Below are 17,955 nucleotides of genomic sequence, written 5' to 3' on the forward strand. Positions count from 1 at the left end.
CCAGGAGCTGAGTGTTTCCCTGCTTGTGTGTCAGCAGGAATACTGGTTCTGCGTTCACCAGTCTGCTGATGCATGAGCCCAGGGGCTCCAGCTCCTTGTACAGCAGCTGTGCTGTTTCTACAGGGCTAAGGAAGAGGTGCCAGTATGGTTTTTTGAATTTTTATTTGGTTTTGCTTGAGTGAAGAGATGTTTGAAAGGATAAGACTGCTCCAGCTGGTGCTTGTAAGGTACTCCAGGTACATCAGAGCCCGCTCATATCTGCAAATAGCTGTCTTCTCCAACCATTGCACTTGAGCCTTCAACCGTCTAAAAGGCGACCAAGCAGTAACAATTCAGTAGTACTTTCCTGTGACAAGTTACGTAGGTGTTGTCAAAATAGTGCTTTCCCCCCCCCTCCCTTTTTCTCCCTTAGCATCTGCTCAGGATCAGGCTTTCTTCTCTAGCATCCATACCCACGCTCCCAATTCCTGATCCTGTGGCAGGTCGCTAGTGTGATGCTTTCTCTGCATCATTTTTTCGCAAGATTTTCTTCATTGCTTTGTAATGGAAGGTCTGCTGTTGGGTTTGTTATGATGATTGGGTGGTACCAGTCTTGGATCCTGGTGCGTTTTAGCTGGAGCAAAATGCCCTGATCGATTTGTGTTGTGTTTTGCAAGCCCCAACTTTGGTTTTCGGTCAGATCCTTATTTCAGCGTCTTCAGTTTTGCACATCTTCCTGTTGTTGCGGTCGTGGCAGCTGTCCTGCCTTTCCTGCTCCACAAACTACCGAAGAGAAGCCATGCCAGGAAGCGTGGCTGGCCATAGCAGAGAGGTAGCTTGCAGCCATCCACGTAACCAGCTGATGTTTAACTTCTCCGCTTAGCTGCTCGCCGCCTGTGAACCACACAACCAGCTGGAGCACCAGCAATAAGAGATGTAAAGTCTTTAATTCTTGGAGCCCGCAGAGCTGAGAAGAGTATATGCTTGGGACCTGCGTCCCCGAGGTGGCTCCTCAGGCCATCCTGTTCTGTGTGGGACTCCTGCGGAAGAGCCGTTACTCTCTGCAGCCCCGAAGCACTGGCGTCCTCTTTGGGAATAGTGTGAAGAATTCAGGAGGAACAACGGGACACTCTCTAGTTTGGCAGCGGGCAGCTGCTGCCAGCGAGACAGCCGTGGCGTGGGACCCCATCGGGGGGGTGAACTTCCAGCCCGCATGCAGCCAGTCCCCGAACCTTCCCTCCTTCGCATGGAAGCTGACCGAACGCCCTCGGTCCTGCGCGCGCGTTAGCTAGGCTCCGTGGCTTTGGTGTAGCTCGAGCTCTCCGTGTACTGCCTGGTCCTTGCCCTCCTTCCAAGTGTTCGTGTTTGCCACCAGTTAGACAACCGTCGGAAAAGGATACCTAGAGAAAAATTTACAGTCGCAAATGAACTTTTGATTCCTATATAAAGATTATTTTTATACTCTTTTTGCGAGGAAAGAAAATTGCCTGTAATATTTGTACAGTGTTCTCTGACGTGAATAAACAAAAAACTTTCCAGAGTTTCCCGTCCTGGCCTGCGCCTCCTCTCCGCCGAGCCCGGAGGGATGGGGTGCCCCCGAAAAGCGGGGTGCCGGCCGTCCCCCTCATCCACTGGCGGGGCCGGGCCCTTTCTGGGCGGGAGGCCCCATCTTCGCCGTGGAGGTGGGTCCTGCCGATCCCGCGTCAGCTCAGGTGAGGGGGCCGGGCTGGGCCTGCTCGGGGCTGGGTCCGCCACCGCCATCGAGACCGGTGGCGGCGGCAGGGCCTCGGGGCTGGCGGCAGGGGCCCTCCGGGAGGCGGGGAGGCAGCAGCGACCCGGAACTGCGGCGCGGTGGGGCGGGGAGCCGTGCCGAGCGGTGACGGTGCCGCCGCGGAGGCCATGCCGCCGCCCAAGGACGTGGTCAAGATCGCCATCCAGATGGTGGGAGCCATCCCGCAGCTCATCGAGCTCCAGCAGGTACGGCCCGGCACCCCCCAAGCCCCCCCCACCCGGACCCCCCACCCCAACTCATGGCCGCCGTCTCGCTTGCAGACCAAGCCCCTCGCCTCGGTGCTCAAGGACGTCTGCGATGCGTGAGTACTGTACCCACCGCCAACCATCGGGTCGTGACAGCTCGCGACCGGGCTGCCGCTGGCCCGGCGGTGACCGGCACTAGCCGTACGGTGCTGTGACCGGCCGCCCATTGCCGCAGGTGGAGCCTGCCCAACGCCGAGCACTACGCCCTGCAGTACGCGGACGGGCGGCAGACCTACATCACCGAGTCGGTGAGAAGCCCCCCGACCTCCCCCCGGCCCCGCCGGCACGGTGCTCGCCAGCTCACCGGTTCCTTTCTCCTTACAGAACCGCGGGGAGATTAAGAATGGGAGCATTTTACGGCTGACCACCTCCCCGGTACATCCCTCTGTCCCCCCGTCTCCTTCTCCGCCGTGTGCTCTGGTGGGATGTCCCCCTGCGATGGGGCGATGCGGTGCTCCAAGCCCTCTGCCGCTGCCTCGCTCGGCGACTTCTGGCTCATGACGGCTCCTCTCGGTGCCTCAGACCTAGCAGACCTGTCTCAACCTTCATTCTCCCTCAGCAGAGCTTGGGGGAGCTTGAAGAGAAACTAAATCATCTTGAGATGCTTTGGACGCGTGGGCCAACTCATCAAGCGTTCTTAGCGTCGCACCAGCTTGACCTTCCTCAGCTCCTCCTGGTCTCTGCTCTGGTGGCTCTGTCTCTCGGTCTAGCTCCTCACCGGGGCTGCTCTAGCCTGAGCCTTCTTCCAAAACTTGTTCTTAAGCTCTTCCAGCCTCTACCTCCAAGCTTCTCGCTGTCTTTCCATGAGCCCCTTTCGCTTGATTCTTTCCTTCCTGGTAGGACCAAGAAGCAGAGAGGTTGTACAGCGGAATCCAGAGCAACAACTCGGATGTGAAGACTGACTCGCTGAAGAAGCTTGCAAGCCTCTCCCAAGACGTTACCTTTGCTCAGGAGTTTATCAACAGGAATGGCTTGAAACAAATCTTCTATATTGTGGAAGAAGGGAATGAGTGAGTATCAGGAGAGGAATTTTCTTTGCAGTTCTTGACTTTTCTTCTCTCTTGCTAATGCTGCATGAGCTCTAAGCTGGGTGTTGGAGTGGACTCGGTTCATGTTCCTGGCTTGTTGATCCCTGCGGCATGAAGGGCAGCACTGGCAGCAGGGCACTTGGCTCTGCAGGCTCCTTCCCTGCAGGTACGTGGCTGTGTCCCCGCACGCTGGCAGCTGGGGGAAGGTCCCCAGGGGTCTGTGGTCCTGACTTCTCGTGAATGTGCCCAGACTTGAACCTCCCATCCCTTCACTGGCTGGGCCACCTGCAGCCCCATGGGGTTTGGAAAACCTCCTGCGATGATCGTAGCCTCTGCTGCTGCTCATTCCTGCCACCTCGAATAATCTCTCTGCCCTGAGGTTTTAGCTGCAAGAGGTCTGCAGGCAGCTCAAGGAAACCCTGGTTGCCAAACTAGTGCCTGCCTGACTCTTCCAGGACGTGATGGTGCATCTCCTCTGAGCTCCTATCTCACAGAGGATGTGGAGCCCAAAACCAGGCAGCGCAGCACGTGTTTCTTGGGGGAGGGATTTGGGGTGGCTTGGCTTTCCCGAGGGCTTGCCTGCAGTGATCTTTGTACCCTGGCAACACAGCTTTCCAGAAACTGTGGAAATTCCCCTGCCTTGACTTCCTGGGATGACTAAGCAAGAGTCCGATTTCTTACCCAACAGTTTCTCTTTCCTTTCTTCTCCCGCTCGCTGCTCTCTGCTTCTCTAGCTGTTTCTAATGTACCCACCAACGTGCAACTGTTCTCCCATCTTATTGTGGTGACTGTGGGGTAATCTGGACCCATCTCACTGTGTTTGCTCATCTGTCCCTCCAGTACAGGGGAGATGCTAGCTCACACCCTGAAGGCCTTCATGGAGCTGATGGAGCATGATTTTGTTTCCTGGGAGACTCTTAGTGCAGCCTTCATCAAGAAGGTAAGCACCTTCTGCAGGTTCCACAGCCTGTGCCCTTGGGATTCCTTGTTGCCCTCGTCACCCAGGCTCAGCCTGCCGTTGACGGATGGTTTTGTGTCTCGTAGGTAGTGAGTTACGTCAATATGAATGCGGTGGATGCATCTGTCCAGCAGCTCTCCTTGTCTATCTTGGAGAATATGGTACCCACCAGTCGCCTCCTCTTTGAGCTAGTCAAAAAAGAAGTGACGCTGGATCGTCTTCTTACCCACCTGCAGGTGTAAGTGGAGAGGCCAGAGCACCGTTTGCACCCATCCCGAAGCCGGTGGGGATGAGGCGATGGAGGGGATTTCTCCGGGTGCTGCTGATTATCCCCGGCACAACGTTGTACTGTCCCTTCCTAAACAAGTTGTGGGTGGGCAGCCTGTCCTGTCCCCACTGCTGGGGGAGGGATGGTCTGTCCTGGAAACCATCCTGTTTCCAGGTCAGATTCCTTCACGGGTTCATTCACGGCCTGTTTCATTCAGATACCTTGGTTCTTTAGCTGACTGCATTTTTTCTGGCATTGGCTCTTCCTTCCCTTTCCCCAGTGTATTTAGGAGCAGTAGTACGTTCCTTGCAACTTGGGGGGGGGGGGGGGGGTGGTGGGGGGGGTGCTGTACTGAACAGACAGAATTTGTTAAATCCCTCAGCTAAGGTGGGTTCTTCGTTCCCTCATCTTCGTCATACCTCTGCATCTCTTCAGTTTGGAGGTTTCCCTTTCTAGAAAAGGGAGAGGCTCGTGCCCAGGGCTCCTGCCAGATGGGAGTCTGCTGCTCGCCATGGGTTTTCCTGCAGCTCTAAAATGCTGCACCCGTGGGTGCGTGCAGAGCGATACCTGATCCATCCATGGGTGCTCTGTAGTCACAGCTGTGGGGACCATCTCACCCTTGGTCCCGCTGTTAGTAGCTGCTGACTCGTGGCTCTGGCCTCTCTGGGTCCCCCGGCTCCACGCACGGGCGTCCACCAGTGAAGTGGGGAGAGGACTCTGCCTTGGGAAGGGCGAGACCATCCTCAGAGCTGGTGACTCTCCCCATCCTCCTCATCCTTCTTCTGCAGGACAAATGCCCAGCTGCAGCTGAAGGCGATGGCCCTGCTCATTGCGCTGCTGCTGGCTGCGACCGACGCTGAGCGGCGGGTAAGGGGCTGCTCTCTGTAGGCAGTAGGCAGGACCAGGTGACGGCAGCGTGGTGGGCATTGCAGATCCAAGCACCGCAGTGCCCCTGTCATGGGGTTGCTCTGCTGAGAGGCCTCTGTTGTCTCACACCCCTTGGAGTAGTTCTGGGGGGATGGAAGTTCTCAAATGACAGGAGAAGTATCACGGCTGGTGGTGGCACAGTGACTGTGACGGCCCAGATCCAGCGCCTGGCACATCTGGGCCATCATGGCTGGGCCCCTTCGTGATGGGGTCTTGAGCAGCTGGGTCTTCCACTGCAGTGTTTGTGTTCTCTGGGATGGCAGGGCTGTCAGAGGTGCCCGGAGATGTTTCAAGTCTGTGTCCTCACTCTGCCTCTTCTTGACTGACACAACCTGTCCTGGCAGCCTGGTGGGGCAGGATCTGTTTGAGTCCCACTGGCGTGGGCTAGTCCTGGCTGCCCGGGGAGGTGGAAGCTGGGGGCAGGTCTCCAGCTCACCGGTGTCACTCCTGAGACTGCTGGTTCCTTTCTGTCCCCACCCTGCCTGTGGCCCAAAGCCAGGCATAGCGGGGAAGGGGGCCTGCAGAGGGAACACCGTCTTTTTTTGGGAAATGGTGGTGTGCAGAGCTGGGGAATGCCTCACAGCATCTTCCCTTCCTAGGATATGATGGACTACCTGAGGGAGAAGAACATCAGGCAGTTTATCCACAAGGTGAGGAGCTGGGTTTGTCAAGGATCTGCTCTGTCCTTCCTCAGCCTTTGGTGACCAGCCCTGGCTGGGTTGCCTGCGTGCCCTGCGCCCCTTCCTTGATGCCTCCTATGGGTGCTGCTGTGCTGGCACCCATGTGCCCAGCGTTGCACCCCCGGCTGCCTGTGGTTCAGCGCACCCAGCTCTCGCCCAGCCCGGAGGGGAGCTGCCCGCTTCCTAATGCCTCTTCAAGCAGCAAGACCTGCCGGGCTTTGGCTGTTGGGCCTTGGGCTTGGAGGAACGAGGAGCAGCAGCCCAAGGGAACCTTCTCACTTGCGGTCTCCTGTAGAACATCATCCACAGCTCCGAGCCACTGGGGGACGAGATGGCCCATTACCTGTACGTGCTGCAGTCCGTCAGCCTCAACCTGTGCGAGCGCCGCATGAGGACCTCCATGGATCCCTACTCACAGGTCTGGGAGCAGTCTCCTTGCGCGTCTGGTCCTGGTGTCTTCCACCTGCGGAACTAGAGACAGGTGGAGGTTCACCTTTAGTTGAACGCAGCACATTTGATTTCATTGTTGGTTTGTCCTGGGAGAACCTGCTTGTGTAGGGCTCACCGGCATCCTCTCCTCTCCGCTTTCCCTCCAGGAACAGCGGGAGCTCCTCCAGTCACTGCGCCAAACCGCCTTTGAGTCGGAGAGCGACACGCCTGCCAGCAACTTCAGCACCGAGCGCCGGCGATCCCTGTGTGCCAAGGAGTTCCGCAAGCTGGGCTTCATGGTGCGTCCCCCATGCATCCCCTCCCCAGCCCCACGCTGGCTCTGCCACCCGGCCTTGGTGGTACCTTCTGATGGCTCCCCTAAGCCTGGTGTCCCTGCAGATGCTGATGGGCCACCATGCAGCACCTCCCTTCAGCTCCCTCAGCACCATTAAACAGCGGGTGCTGTGGAGCTGCCGGGACTCAAAAGGCAAACCCCATGGCTGTGTCAGGAGGACTCTGCTGCGCAGAGAAGACAGCAGCAGCTGCTAAATTGCATCCTTTTGTGTCCTCCTAGAACAACAGCAACCCAGCGGAAGACCTCCGCCGTGCCCCGCCGGGACTCCTCGCCCTCGACAACATGGTGTATTTCTCCAGGCACACTCCCAACGCCTATAGCAGGGTGCGTGTTTTCTCACGGAGAACTCCCTGGCAGAGAGGTGCTGGTGGATCTCCACCTTCTTTTCCTTTCCCTGTGAGCTGTCCTTGGCCAGACCCAGGCGAGGATGTCCCTTTTGGGCAGGTGTCCTACCGTTGCCCTGTTTCAGATGGAGCCGAGTCCTCCCTGTGGGTAGGAGCAGGTGTTTGAGGCTGGTGGCAGTGAAGGGTCCCCGTAATTTTTAGTGTTTTGCCCACAGCTTGGTTTCCAGGCCTTGTTCACGTCTGAGCAAACCAGGGCGATTGGGCCAAAACCAGCCCGTGGCTGCAGAGCATTAGCCACGCTCCGACCTGCTGTGCCTGTGATCAGCTCCAGCACCGCCTCAGGGGAAAGAAGAGGCTGGGGCTGGTTTTTGGGGAGAGTGAATTACTTCTGTTAGGGATGGTTCAACGCGGGGGGACAGCTCACCCTCCGAGTCCGTGGCCCGCGTAACGCAAGGCAACGACCCTCTCCTCCAGTTTGTCCTCGAGAACAGCAGCCGGGAAGACAAACACGAATGCCCCTTCGCTCGAAGCAGCATCCAGCTCACCCTGATCCTCTGCGAGATCCTGCACGTTGGAGAGCCGTGTATGTGTGCGCCCCGGCTTGTCCTTCTCCCAGTGCTGCTGCCTGCTGGCTGGCAGGAGTTGGGGACAAGCTGCCAGGGCAGGGGGCTGCGTACGTGGGGCCACCAGGCTCTGGCGTGGCTGACAGCAGGGGAAGGGGAGGTAGGGCTGGGAAATGTCCAGGTTCTCCTGGATACTGAAATCCCCTGGAAAAACTGGGGAGCATGGCATGATCTGTCCTTCTCACCACAGGCTCGGAGACGGCTCAGGCCTTTTACCCTATGTTCTTCGGGCAGGATCATTTCTTTGAAGAGCTTTTCTGCATCTGCATCCAGCTGGTGAACAAGACCTGGAAGGAGATGCGCGCTACCCAGGAGGACTTTGACAAGGTGCAAGGGGATGCTGGGGCCCTGGACGGGAGCTGGGGCCCTGGACAGGAGCTGGGGCCACGGGCTGTGCACAAATTCGGGGGCCCTGGGGAGCGTCACCAGACTGGGGGTGACGTCCGGGGCCCCGCAGGTGCTGCAGGTGGTGCGGGAGCAGATCACCAGGACCCTGTCCCTCAAGCCAACCTCTCTGGAGCTATTCAAGACCAGAGTGAACGCGCTGAACTACAGCGAGATCCTGAAGCTGCGGCAGACGGAGCGGCTGCACCAGGAGGAGACGCTGGCTGTGCCCGTGCTGTGAGTGGGCTGCGGGCAGGGAGCCAGAGCTGCGATGGGGGGCCGTGGCGGGGGGAGACGCCGTGGGGCTGGGGAGGTCAGCGAGCACCTGTTGAAGCAGCCGTGCTCCTCTTCTGCTGGTGAAACCCCAGGGAGTTGCGTGAGAGGCTGAAGCCGGAGCTCCTGGAGCTGATCCGACAGCAGCGCCTGCTGCACCTCTGCGAGGGCACCCTCTTCCGCAAGATCAGCAGCCGCCGCAGGCAGGGTGAGTACCAGCCCTCTGCTCCTGGACGAGGGTCCCGGGAGGGGGGCAGAGGCTTGTCCCCACGTCCCCCGCCACTGGGGAAGTCGCAATTAATCTGCAGGGAGTAGCGTGCCCAGCTCCCAGGATGGGCTAACCCCCAGGGTGGGACCAAGTGGGGTGTGCTGATGAGGGGGCAGCTCCATCCACATGGGGAAGGGGACCTCAGCGAGGGGAGGCTGAGCATTTCCCAACGGCCCTTCTGCTGCAGACAAACTCTGGTACTGCCGCCTGTCACCCAACCACAAGGTGCTGCACTATGGGGACGTGGAGGAGGGGGTGCACTCTCCCCCCATCGAGAGCCTGCCAGAGAAAAGTAGGTGATGGGGAGAAAGAAGAGGGTGGGAAGGAGGGAGGGGAGCCCTCTGCCCACCCCAGCTGTGCCGTGCTGGGGATGCCTTAAGGTGGGAATTGCCCCTCTGCCTGGCTGCCGTGCACCTGGCCCAGTGCCCGCTGGTACTGTGGGACTGGGAGCTGTGGGAGTTCAGGCTGGGGCGGGCTGGCCCTCCAAAGGGCGCTGCAGAGCGGCTTGAGCCCCCCCTGCCCCGAGTTGCAGGTGGCTGTGAGCCCCCACGCTCGGGCTCTGCTGGGCTCTGAGTGCCAGGGACCTGGGGGAGAGGAGAGGAGAGCAGGCGCTCACAGCTCCTCCGCTTGTCCCAGTTCCTGTGGCAGACATGAAGATGCTGCTTGTGGGGAAGGAATGTCCACACATGAAGGAGAAGAGCTCAGGGAAGCAGAACAAGGTCAGCATCTCCCACCCCGCCTGGCAGAGGGGGCCCAGCACGCTCCCCTCCCCAGCTGCTGATGGTTTTTGGTGGTGGGTAGATGGTGGCAGGTTGGGTGGTTTCGTGGACAGTGGCAGGTTTTTCACATAGTTTGAGACTGGAGACCTCTTGTGTCTTCTGGGGTGCAGAGGAGGAGGCTGGGAGGCAGCTCCTGCTCGGAAGCCCACCAGGCTGGAAAGAGTCCAGCTGAGAAGCCGGCTACCTGCTATGTTGTCCCCACAGGATGTCCTGGAGCTGGCCTTCTCCATCTTGTACGACGTAGAGGAATACTGCCTCAACTTCATTGCCCCCACCCGGTACGAGGTGAGCTCCAAGGGTCTGCTGGGGAGGCACGCTGTGGCTAGATGTCCTCGCCAGGGTACAGCAGGCAGGGAAGGGAGTCATGTGTGCCTGACCCAGCCCACCCTCCTGGGCTTGCCTAGGGTGTGAGCCACAGGGCGGGGAGAGGTGGGCTCTCCGCCTGCCCAGGGCTGGTGCCAGAGATGCCCGTGCTCTGCCTCCCCAGTTCTGCCTCTGGACGGATGGGCTGAACGTGCTCCTGGGCAAGGAGATGACGAGCGAGCGAACGCAGACAGACCTCGATGTCCTGCTGTCCATGGAGCTCAAGCTGCGGCTCTTGGACCTGGAGAACGTCAGCATCCCTGACACACCCCCTCCTGTCCCAAAGCCCCCCAGCAACTTAAACTTCTGCTATGACTTCAGCCACGCAGAGCAGTGAGTTCCTCCCTGTGCCCCGTCCCCCCTCTACACCCTCCAAAACCAAACCCCTTCCTCCAGGCTCTGTCCCTCATCTCCGGCCCAAAGGGACAAGCTCAGGCACTGGCTGGGGGCTTGGGCGTGCGCTGCCTGCACCTTGCCCATCCCAGAGGGAACTGCCCACCCTTCCCTGCCTGTGTCCTGCCCTGCTGCGAGAGGACGGGGCTGAGCCACCGAGCGTCAGGCTCCTGTTCAGAGGGGGTGACCTGGCTGCTTTGCCCCCCTGCCACGGGCAGGCGAGATGAAATACTTCCAGACAGCTGAACCTCTCTGTGGTGGCACTGCCCCCCACACTGCAGCCAGGCTTTGGGCAGAGAGGGCAAGGATGCGGGCAGGAATTAAAGGTACAGGCAGCCCTGAGACAGCTGGAGCGGCGGCAGCATTACAAAGGTACGAATCTGCACTGCCTGGCTCGCCGCATCAGCGTAGGGGATCCTTTCTGGCCAAGAAAGGGGTTAGAAAAAGGATAAAACACCCTTTCCGCTCAGTTTGGTGAGCAGACAGCATCTCCAGAGCACGGTGTGCCTGCCCAGCTGAGCCCGTGCTGCACTGAAACGTTTTTCTGCTGATCCCTGTGTGCTTCCACTCCTGGAAGTGCTGTGTTTAGGGTACAAACCTCTCTCCCAGCGCCATTTCGGCTGGGCAGGGCCTCGCTGCTGCCATGCCTGGTGTCAGGAGGAGACCTCGGTCTGCCTTTGCTGCCTGGCACTGCAGCGCTCGTGCCAATCCTGGTGCCTTTTCCCGCCCTGGGTGGGTACTTGCACACTTAAGCTATGCTGCTGCACTACTGCACCATAACAAGCTACCTCCTTCCCGGCCCCCACGGCTCCCACCCCAACGCCCCGCACCTCCTCGTGCCTATGGCTTCTCCATCGGGTGTAGCCTGTGACTGCAGCCGCAGGTCGCCGGGGCTCCGACTGTGCCTCTGCCTCCCGCATATAGGGACAATAAACACTTGTGGAGAACTCGGGGCTGTGTCCTTTCCAAATGTTTGGGGAAGGGGTCAGGCTGACTGCGGGCAAAAAGGGAGCAAAGCGGGCAAGACTGTGCTGCAGCACCGTGGAAACTGCGGCACTGAGCGTGAAGAAGCCTGGAGGATGGCTGGCAGGAAGGTTTTGTTCCTACTGCTGAGTGGAAGAGTAGGCACGGAGTCAAGTCACCTCCGAGGAAGGTGGCTGTGGGGTGACAGCTATAGCTGTTTCCAGCCTAGAAAGGGTTAGGAGCACTGCAGGCGGTCCTGGTAACAAGTTGGGCAGGCTCAGCTCCTGCAAGCGGGCCAGTGCCTCTTGAGCTTGAAGCTTGGCGAGCGGCGTCCCAGCCATAGAGGCTGTTACAAGGAAAGATGAGGCTGGTGAAGGCGGTCTCGGTGAGGCTGCTGCCCTGCAGGGCCGGGCTCTGCAGCCCCAGCTCTCGCCCCACGCACCGAACCACCTCCCAGGAGCCAGCGGAGCTCCTGAGGCGAGACCAACGTGGCTCACTCGGCTTCTGGTCAGGCTCTTGATGGCCGTGCAGGGCCCTGACGCGGCCGCGGTGCTGTAGGGCACCTTCTCCTGAGAGCCCAGGGGAGGTGATGGGCACGGGCGGGCCAAGGGGCTGTACGGGGCGGGGGGGCTGAGATGGGAAGGGCCGGCACCGGCACCCCAACCCCCTGGGCTGCACCGTGGGGCCAGGGGAAAGGCCTCAGGGTCCCCTGGGAACCGCAGAACTTCCCCGGAGACAGAGGAGGCCCCAAATCCGGGGAGGGGACCTGAGGGCACCCCCAGGCCTGCGGCCTCCCCGCCCCGGCCTCAGGTAGGCCCGGGCCGCCAGGTGCCATGCGCGGCCCCGCCCCTTCCGGTACCACTTCCGGTGGGGGCCGGAAGCGGAGCGCGGAGCCGGCGCGGCCATGGCGGTGAGTGGCGGGGCCGGGGGTGCGGGCGCCCGGGGGCCCGGGGCGGGCGAGGCCGCTGACCGCCTCTCTTGGCTCCGCAGCCCAAGGGGAAGGCGGGCACCAAGGGCAAGAAACAGATCTTCGAGGAGAACCGGGAGACGCTGCGTTTCTACCTCCGCATCATCCTGGGGGCCTCCGTGAGTGCGGCCGGGGAGGGCTCCGGCGGGGCGCGGCGCCGGGGCGGTGGGGAGGGCCGGGCCCCGGGCGGGGCCGTGCCGGGCAGACAGCCGTGCCGTGCTCTCTCCGCAGGCCGTCTACGCCGTGGTGAACCTGGTGATCTTCTACCCCGCTGCCTCCGCCTGGACGTGGGTGAGCGCCCGGCCCGCTGCGGGCAGGGCACCGTCTCCCGCCCTGGCGAGGGGCGCCTGGGCCTGGCCCGGCGGAGAACCACGTCCTTTCCCTGTTGTCGCCACGGGCGAGGACGGCAGGCTGCTGCTGCTCTGCCCGGGAGTCGTGGCTTTTGTGGCTGACAGCTGTTTCCTTGTTGCAGCTAGCATTCATCTTCAGCTCGGCGGTCTACGGCACCAGCTACCGGTCCATGAACTCCATGGCAAAGCCGTCTTTCGCAGACGATGGCAGCCTTGCCGACGGGGGAATTGACCTGAATATGGAGCAGGGGATGGCAGAGTGAGTGTCCACACCCGCACGAGTCCAGGTGAGCAGGACCTGCTGCCTGAGCGTGCACGCAGAGCCGGGAGAGCCCCCGAAGGAGAAGGCTGGGCCACAGCTCCCACCTCAGCTTGCCCACCGGTGCAGGCATGAGGGCAGCTAGAAGCCTGTAGCCATTTTTTTCCAAGAATGTACCTAAACTGTCCTTGTTATCTGAATGCTTGGCCCGGCATGCACTAGTCATGAGCCGCCGCGTGGCTGTGTCAGCCTGGTCACTGTCCTTAGGGCTGAGGCGCACAGGTAGGAGATCCCAAACGGTTCAGCTGGAGCAGGTTCCAACCTTCTTTCAGTGAAGAGACAGCGCTGACACTGTGCGCACTTCTGCAACACACAGAGGAATATACTTTTTTTTTTTAAACCACTGCTGCAGATAGCGCTTGACAGAGCGGAAGGGCACGCGCTGCCAGTTACCCCACCCTGGCTGCAAACTGGCTGTGTCTTGAACCGTCCTAATTCAGTTGCCTCCACACTAAAAAACCTCCACACTTAAAAACCTCCCCACTGTCTTAGCCAGCTCCTCTCACCTCCTCAGCCTTTTCTGCCCCTCTGCTTGTGCATTCTCCGCATCGGTCTGCAGACAGCACCAAGTGTTTGCCTGTGCAGTGTTCCTGGTGGTGCCGTAATTCTTTTCCTCGGTCAAGGAACACACAAAAGTAATTCTTACAAAACGATGGTAAATAAAATAAGGAGAGAACACTACTGTAACAGCAGAAATATCTTCTAGATTTACATCTTTTCCAACCACGAGCCCCAAAGTAGTTGCAGAAAACTGCCAGGCAGTCGTGGACATGTCAGGCTTTGCTCTCTGTCCTTCCTGCCCTCAGCCTCTGTCTGTTGCCCCAGTTATTGCTGGGGATCTTCAGCGCATGCTCAGCGAGGTACCCGGGGTACTTGGCCCCTTCCCTCCCATGCCCTTGTCCTACAATTTAAGGTTTACCTCTATCTTTCGCTTGCCAGGCTTTGGAAGAAACACAGTGAGGCCTTGTTTCCAGCAGAGCCCTCTGCATCACGTCAAGTGATGCTGAAAGGGCTGTGAATTGATTTATATATTTTTATTTTTCTTCACAGAAGTTTTATTTCTGCAGCCAGCAGGTGCCCGGGGATGTTATCAGCAGGCAGGCCGACTTGTGTGGTCCAGAACCTGCTGTCTCTGCACAGGATGAGCTCTCATCTTATGTGTTTGTTAGTGGAGGAGTAAATTTTCTATGTGCAGCCAGAAGGACTGAGATACCTGGTGTAAGAGACTCAGCCCAGGGATGAGGTGGCCAGGAAGAGAGAGAATTCTTTCTAGCGTGATTTGTGAGCTGGGTGCTTTACACCCTCTTCATGCTATAGTGACTTCTTTTTTCTGCTGGTCAGCCGAGTTTTTTTCTCCTGTTTTACACCGCTTTGGCTCTCTGGAGTAGAACCGTAAAATATTTTAGATACCTTTTTTGTGAAACACAACATGGGACAGTAGAGTAAGGAAAATACAGGAGTTTGATGTCGTTTGGTGTATTCTCCTAAGTTGTGGGAGATGTGTGAGGCCCTGAAGCAGACTGGGTGCCCCGATAACTGCCCCATGCACGTGTGTGATGGCGCTGTTGTGGGACATGGCTGACAGGAGTTAGCACAGGGATCCCATTACCTGCTGCGAAAAGGTGTCAGGCGCAGTTGTAGCACCGCTGCAGCCCTGGTTGCAGACATCATATTTCCCTTGGTACTGGGGCGCTGTGGTTTTTCTGTCTGAGCAATACACCCTTGGGGTGAGTTTTATGACACATTAAAATTAATTGATGCTTGTCCTAGGCACGGGCTCTGCCAGACACGGTGCAGCTTGGCAGTGGAGCTGTAAAAACAAAACCTGCACAGCTGAATTTCCCGTCCTTACCCTGTACCTTTGTACGTGAGCCTGTGCAGAGCCCTCAGCCGTGAGAGTGGAAGTCTCATTGTTTTAACCCCAGTGGTACACGAACACGAAGTGTTAACGAACACTCAGTGCTCCTCCTGCTAACTGTGTCTGTTTGTCAGGTGAAGCGCTCTAAATTACCACTTTGGGGATCGGGGAACCCCTCTAGGTTAGCAGTTCCTTTCAGAACGCAGCGGATGTTTTCCTGCCTCTCAGCTGAGTGTGCCACAGCTGATTAATGAGTGCTCTTTTGGGGCTGCTTCTGGAAGGCTGCGGATTTGACGGTGTTTCCCTCGTGCTGGCAGTACCTGAAACAGATGCTGTGTGTTCCTTTGGGGTTGAGGAAGGCCGATCTTGCTGGTCCCCGGGAGAGCTGGGTTTGGTGCGAGCTCTGCTATCATCCCTCCGGGGCCTCCGGTGACGCATGAGATTTCTGAACCTCAGCATCTCATCACAGAGCTGTTGATGGATTCTGCAGTGTCTTGAGTCGGTGCTGGCATCCCAGCTTAAACCAGTTGTTTCTGGTCACTTTATTTTGTGCTGTGCTGCCCAGAATGAGACAAGCTATTTCATTACTATTACCTCTGCCTTTGTTTTCTCGACTGTGTTCTTCGATGTGACTCGAGTGTTTCTTACTCCAGCAGATGATGATTTAGTGGGAGTGAAGGAGTTGACGTTTTTCTAACCCATCACGGCGTGTGTTGAAAAACCAATACCTACTTACCTCTCCTGGGTGTAAGGTCCCCCCGAGGGTGGTGGTGGAAGTGTGGGCAGCTTGTCCTTGTCCATAGCTGCTCTCAGCTCTGCCTCAGGCTGGCATGGAAGACCCCGCAGTCGGATAAGCAGGAAGGGAGGGGGAGCTGTCTTGCTGTAGCTCGGCTTGCAGGTGATGGTGTGCTTGTCCTTGCGGCACCCCAGCCCTTTGGTGACCCCGAGTGTGTCTGTCAGCCTGCGCAATGGCGCAGGGAAGATCCACGCTTCCCCTAGTGCAGCCAGCCATGAGGGGCTGTACTCATGCCATGACCTGTGTCAAGTCAGCGGGTGCTGGCTGCTGTTGCAGGCTGTGGGGGTGGTGGTTTTGTTGCTGATTTCCACCCGCTCCGCATTCCTCAGCTTTCTCAGTGTCCCTTCTCAGAGGGGATCAGCCCTTCTTAACTCACCAGATTATAATTTTTTTTTTGTTACTGCTCCAGTTCTTTCTTCTAGATTACCGTGTGTGGCAAAGCATAGCTGCAGGGACGGTCCTTTGGTCGGGCCGGGCAGGGTCGCTCCCCGGAGGCGATGCAGACGGGCTGTGGTGGCAGAGGAGCTGGTGTGTTCGGTGGGGGCTGGAATGGAAGGTAAACGTTCTGCTTTTCTTCCCTCAGGCACCTCAAGGATGTGATCCTGCTGACAGCTATAGTCCAAGTGCTGAGCTGCTTCTCGCTCTACGTCTGGTATTTCTGGCTCTTGGTAAGCCCCTGCGGTTTTCCTTCTTGCTCTGTGTTGTTCCTGTCCTCGGAGCCGAGGACATTATTTATCCGTTTCATTTCAGTGTCCCGTTTTAGGCCAAAACTATTTTCTGATACATTTTTTAATCTATCAAATCTTGTTAAAAATGAGACCGTACAAGGGAAAGAAGTCCTGATCCCTTTGAGTCAGCCATGCAAAAACTAGGCTGGCCTTGGCTTTCTCTCTGGTCCTGTGAAAGGGCAACAAGAAACATGAGGCAGATGAAAGCCATCTTTGTGCGTAGAGCCTTTTCGTCGCTGTGGCAAACAGACTGTGCTTCTTCTCGTTTGGTTTTCTTAGTCATTGACCAGCACGGACTGAGGCTGGGAACTGCTGGATGCTGTGCCGCTTGGTAGATGAAACGCTGTGGCCTTTTATTTCCCCTTAACACACCAGACTCTTTCTACTCCTGAATCATTTGTCATGTGCCTCCAGCTAAAACTGCTTTTGCAGAAGGATAAAAAGTATCTCCAGTCAGTTAAAAAAAAAAAAAAGTCCCACAGTTGCTTTGAATATAGCCCACAAAGGTATATAAGGCAATCTTGGGAGCGTAGAAAGTTACCTCATTTCAGTCCTTACGCACAAGTTCTTTTCTAGCTGGCCTGGCAGAGGGCAGCCTAGACCCTGACTATCCCCTGGACACCATCTGGATCACTTTTTTTGTAAGTTCGGAGAAATGCGGGTGTGTTTTCTGAAGGAGGGCGAGGCAGAATGCCTGGGGCAGTTGGATCTTTCTGTCTAATTCAGACCTGATGCTGGGATTTCCATATAAGAAGCCTGAGTGCTGTATCCACATGCGAGTTCCTAAACTGTATGAAATCAGGTCATTTATTCTGGACGCCTGCCACTGCCTTTGATTTCCGTGCATCCTGTGATGCCCCTGATCCAGCCTGTAAAGATATTCCAGCTCCTTTGGCTTCCTGGGTAGGACCAGCCCTCCTGACTGTAGCACCACCCCTGCCAGAGCTGTCCCCAAAGCAACCGAGTTTGTGCCACGTGTGTTTTGCAGGCTCCGGGACGCGCTCTCTACCTCCTGTGGGTGAACATCCTGGGGCCCTGGTTTACAGCCGACTCCTCACCCGCCGGTCAGGAACCAAATGAGAAGAAGCAACGCCGTCAAGAACGTCGCCAGATGAAGCGCTTCTAGCCCTGGCTGGGGAGATAGATTAACGCCGTCTCTCATTTCCATGCTGTTATTTCATCAGGGATGCGACTGAAACCAATCCGAAACCATTGCAGTAGCTATGTTGCCCTCTGTCATTGCTGCCGTTCCGCTAGAAAGGCCGCAAGAGACTTCCCTTGGTTGGTTCTTAGCGCCAGTCGAGGCCTTGCTCCTTGGGATGACAAGGGGGGTGATGCTGGGATGCGTGTAAATACCTTTTTAAAGCAGCGCTGTATCGCGTTCGAGGTTGGGGATTGCAACGTTGGAGGAAATAGTACATTAAAGAGCAGAGTCTAATTGACGGTCCTGGCAGTGTGTTCATACGGGGGTGCTCGCAGAGGGGAGCCGTTAAAAATGCCAGCGTATTCTTGGAGACCTGGATCAGAGGGAAGCAAAATCCCCCCAAGACAAGGGGTCTCATCCCTTCCCAAGCTTGCTCTGTGCTGTCCTCCCTGCCGGAGCATCCGCTCCGCACCCTGCGGAGGGGCTGCAGCTGCCCTGCGAGAGGGGGAGTGTGGGGCAGCTGGGGGTGCTGTGAACAGGGCTCGCAGCCAAACTTGGAGCTTTTGGGTTTGAGCCTGGGCTCTCTGGGAGCCACAAATTGGCCTGTGCTGCCTTTGTAGGAGCTCAGCGGGATGAAAGGCTACAGCTAAAAGAAGCCAAAACTAAGTCTGTGTTGTTTTTTTCTTCTTTCTTTTAAATCAGCTCTCCCAGGGTGGAGAGGCAGGGTGCCATGACTGCTGCA

At 57.8% G+C, this 17,955-nt stretch overlaps 2 protein-coding genes across 2 annotated transcripts; both read left to right on the forward strand.

Moving 5' to 3' along the window:
• Window positions 1-1,878: 1,878 nt before the first annotated feature.
• On the forward strand, window positions 1,879-10,891 carry ELMO3 (engulfment and cell motility 3). Its single transcript, XM_059824682.1, has 20 exons — window positions 1,879-1,956; window positions 2,032-2,072; window positions 2,192-2,264; window positions 2,341-2,391; window positions 2,857-3,026; window positions 3,885-3,984; window positions 4,089-4,240; window positions 5,059-5,137; window positions 5,797-5,847; window positions 6,173-6,295; window positions 6,474-6,605; window positions 6,881-6,985; window positions 7,480-7,588; window positions 7,819-7,955; window positions 8,086-8,249; window positions 8,381-8,493; window positions 8,741-8,845; window positions 9,190-9,272; window positions 9,537-9,617; window positions 9,820-10,891. Exons 1-20 carry the CDS (start codon window positions 1,879-1,881, stop codon window positions 10,030-10,032), a joined length of 2,160 nt encoding a protein of 719 aa, XP_059680665.1. The 3' UTR covers window positions 10,033-10,891.
• A 1,064-nt stretch (window positions 10,892-11,955) lies between these two features.
• TMEM208 (transmembrane protein 208) lies at window positions 11,956-17,501 on the forward strand. The gene is made up of 6 exons (XM_059825078.1): window positions 11,956-11,961; window positions 12,042-12,137; window positions 12,250-12,309; window positions 12,491-12,627; window positions 15,925-16,009; window positions 17,058-17,501. Exons 1-6 carry the CDS (start codon window positions 11,956-11,958, stop codon window positions 17,193-17,195), a joined length of 522 nt encoding a protein of 173 aa, XP_059681061.1. The 3' UTR covers window positions 17,196-17,501.
• Window positions 17,502-17,955: the final 454 nt, after the last annotated feature.

This window comes from Gavia stellata, chromosome 15 (genome assembly GCF_030936135.1).
Source record: "Gavia stellata isolate bGavSte3 chromosome 15, bGavSte3.hap2, whole genome shotgun sequence".
NCBI classification, from domain to species: domain Eukaryota; kingdom Metazoa; phylum Chordata; class Aves; order Gaviiformes; family Gaviidae; genus Gavia; species Gavia stellata.

What these genes read in the sequence shown, in the direction of transcription:
- TMEM208 (XM_059825078.1), top strand. An exon ending in ATGGAGCAGGGGATGGCAGA is followed by an intron (nt 12,628 to 15,924) that starts GTGAGTGTCCAC and finishes TTCTTCCCTCAG; the next exon opens with GCACCTCAAGGATGTGATCC. An exon ending in TCTGGTATTTCTGGCTCTTG is followed by an intron (nt 16,010 to 17,057) that starts GTAAGCCCCTGC and finishes TGTGTTTTGCAG; the next exon opens with GCTCCGGGACGCGCTCTCTA.
- ELMO3 (XM_059824682.1), top strand. Translation starts at nt 1,879, where the DNA reads ATGCCGCCGCCCAAGGACGTGGTCAAGATCGCCATCCAGATGGTGGGA. An exon ending in CTCCCAACGCCTATAGCAGG is followed by an intron (nt 6,986 to 7,479) that starts GTGCGTGTTTTC and finishes CCTCTCCTCCAG; the next exon opens with TTTGTCCTCGAGAACAGCAG. An exon ending in CCTGCACGTTGGAGAGCCGT is followed by an intron (nt 7,589 to 7,818) that starts GTATGTGTGCGC and finishes TTCTCACCACAG; the next exon opens with GCTCGGAGACGGCTCAGGCC.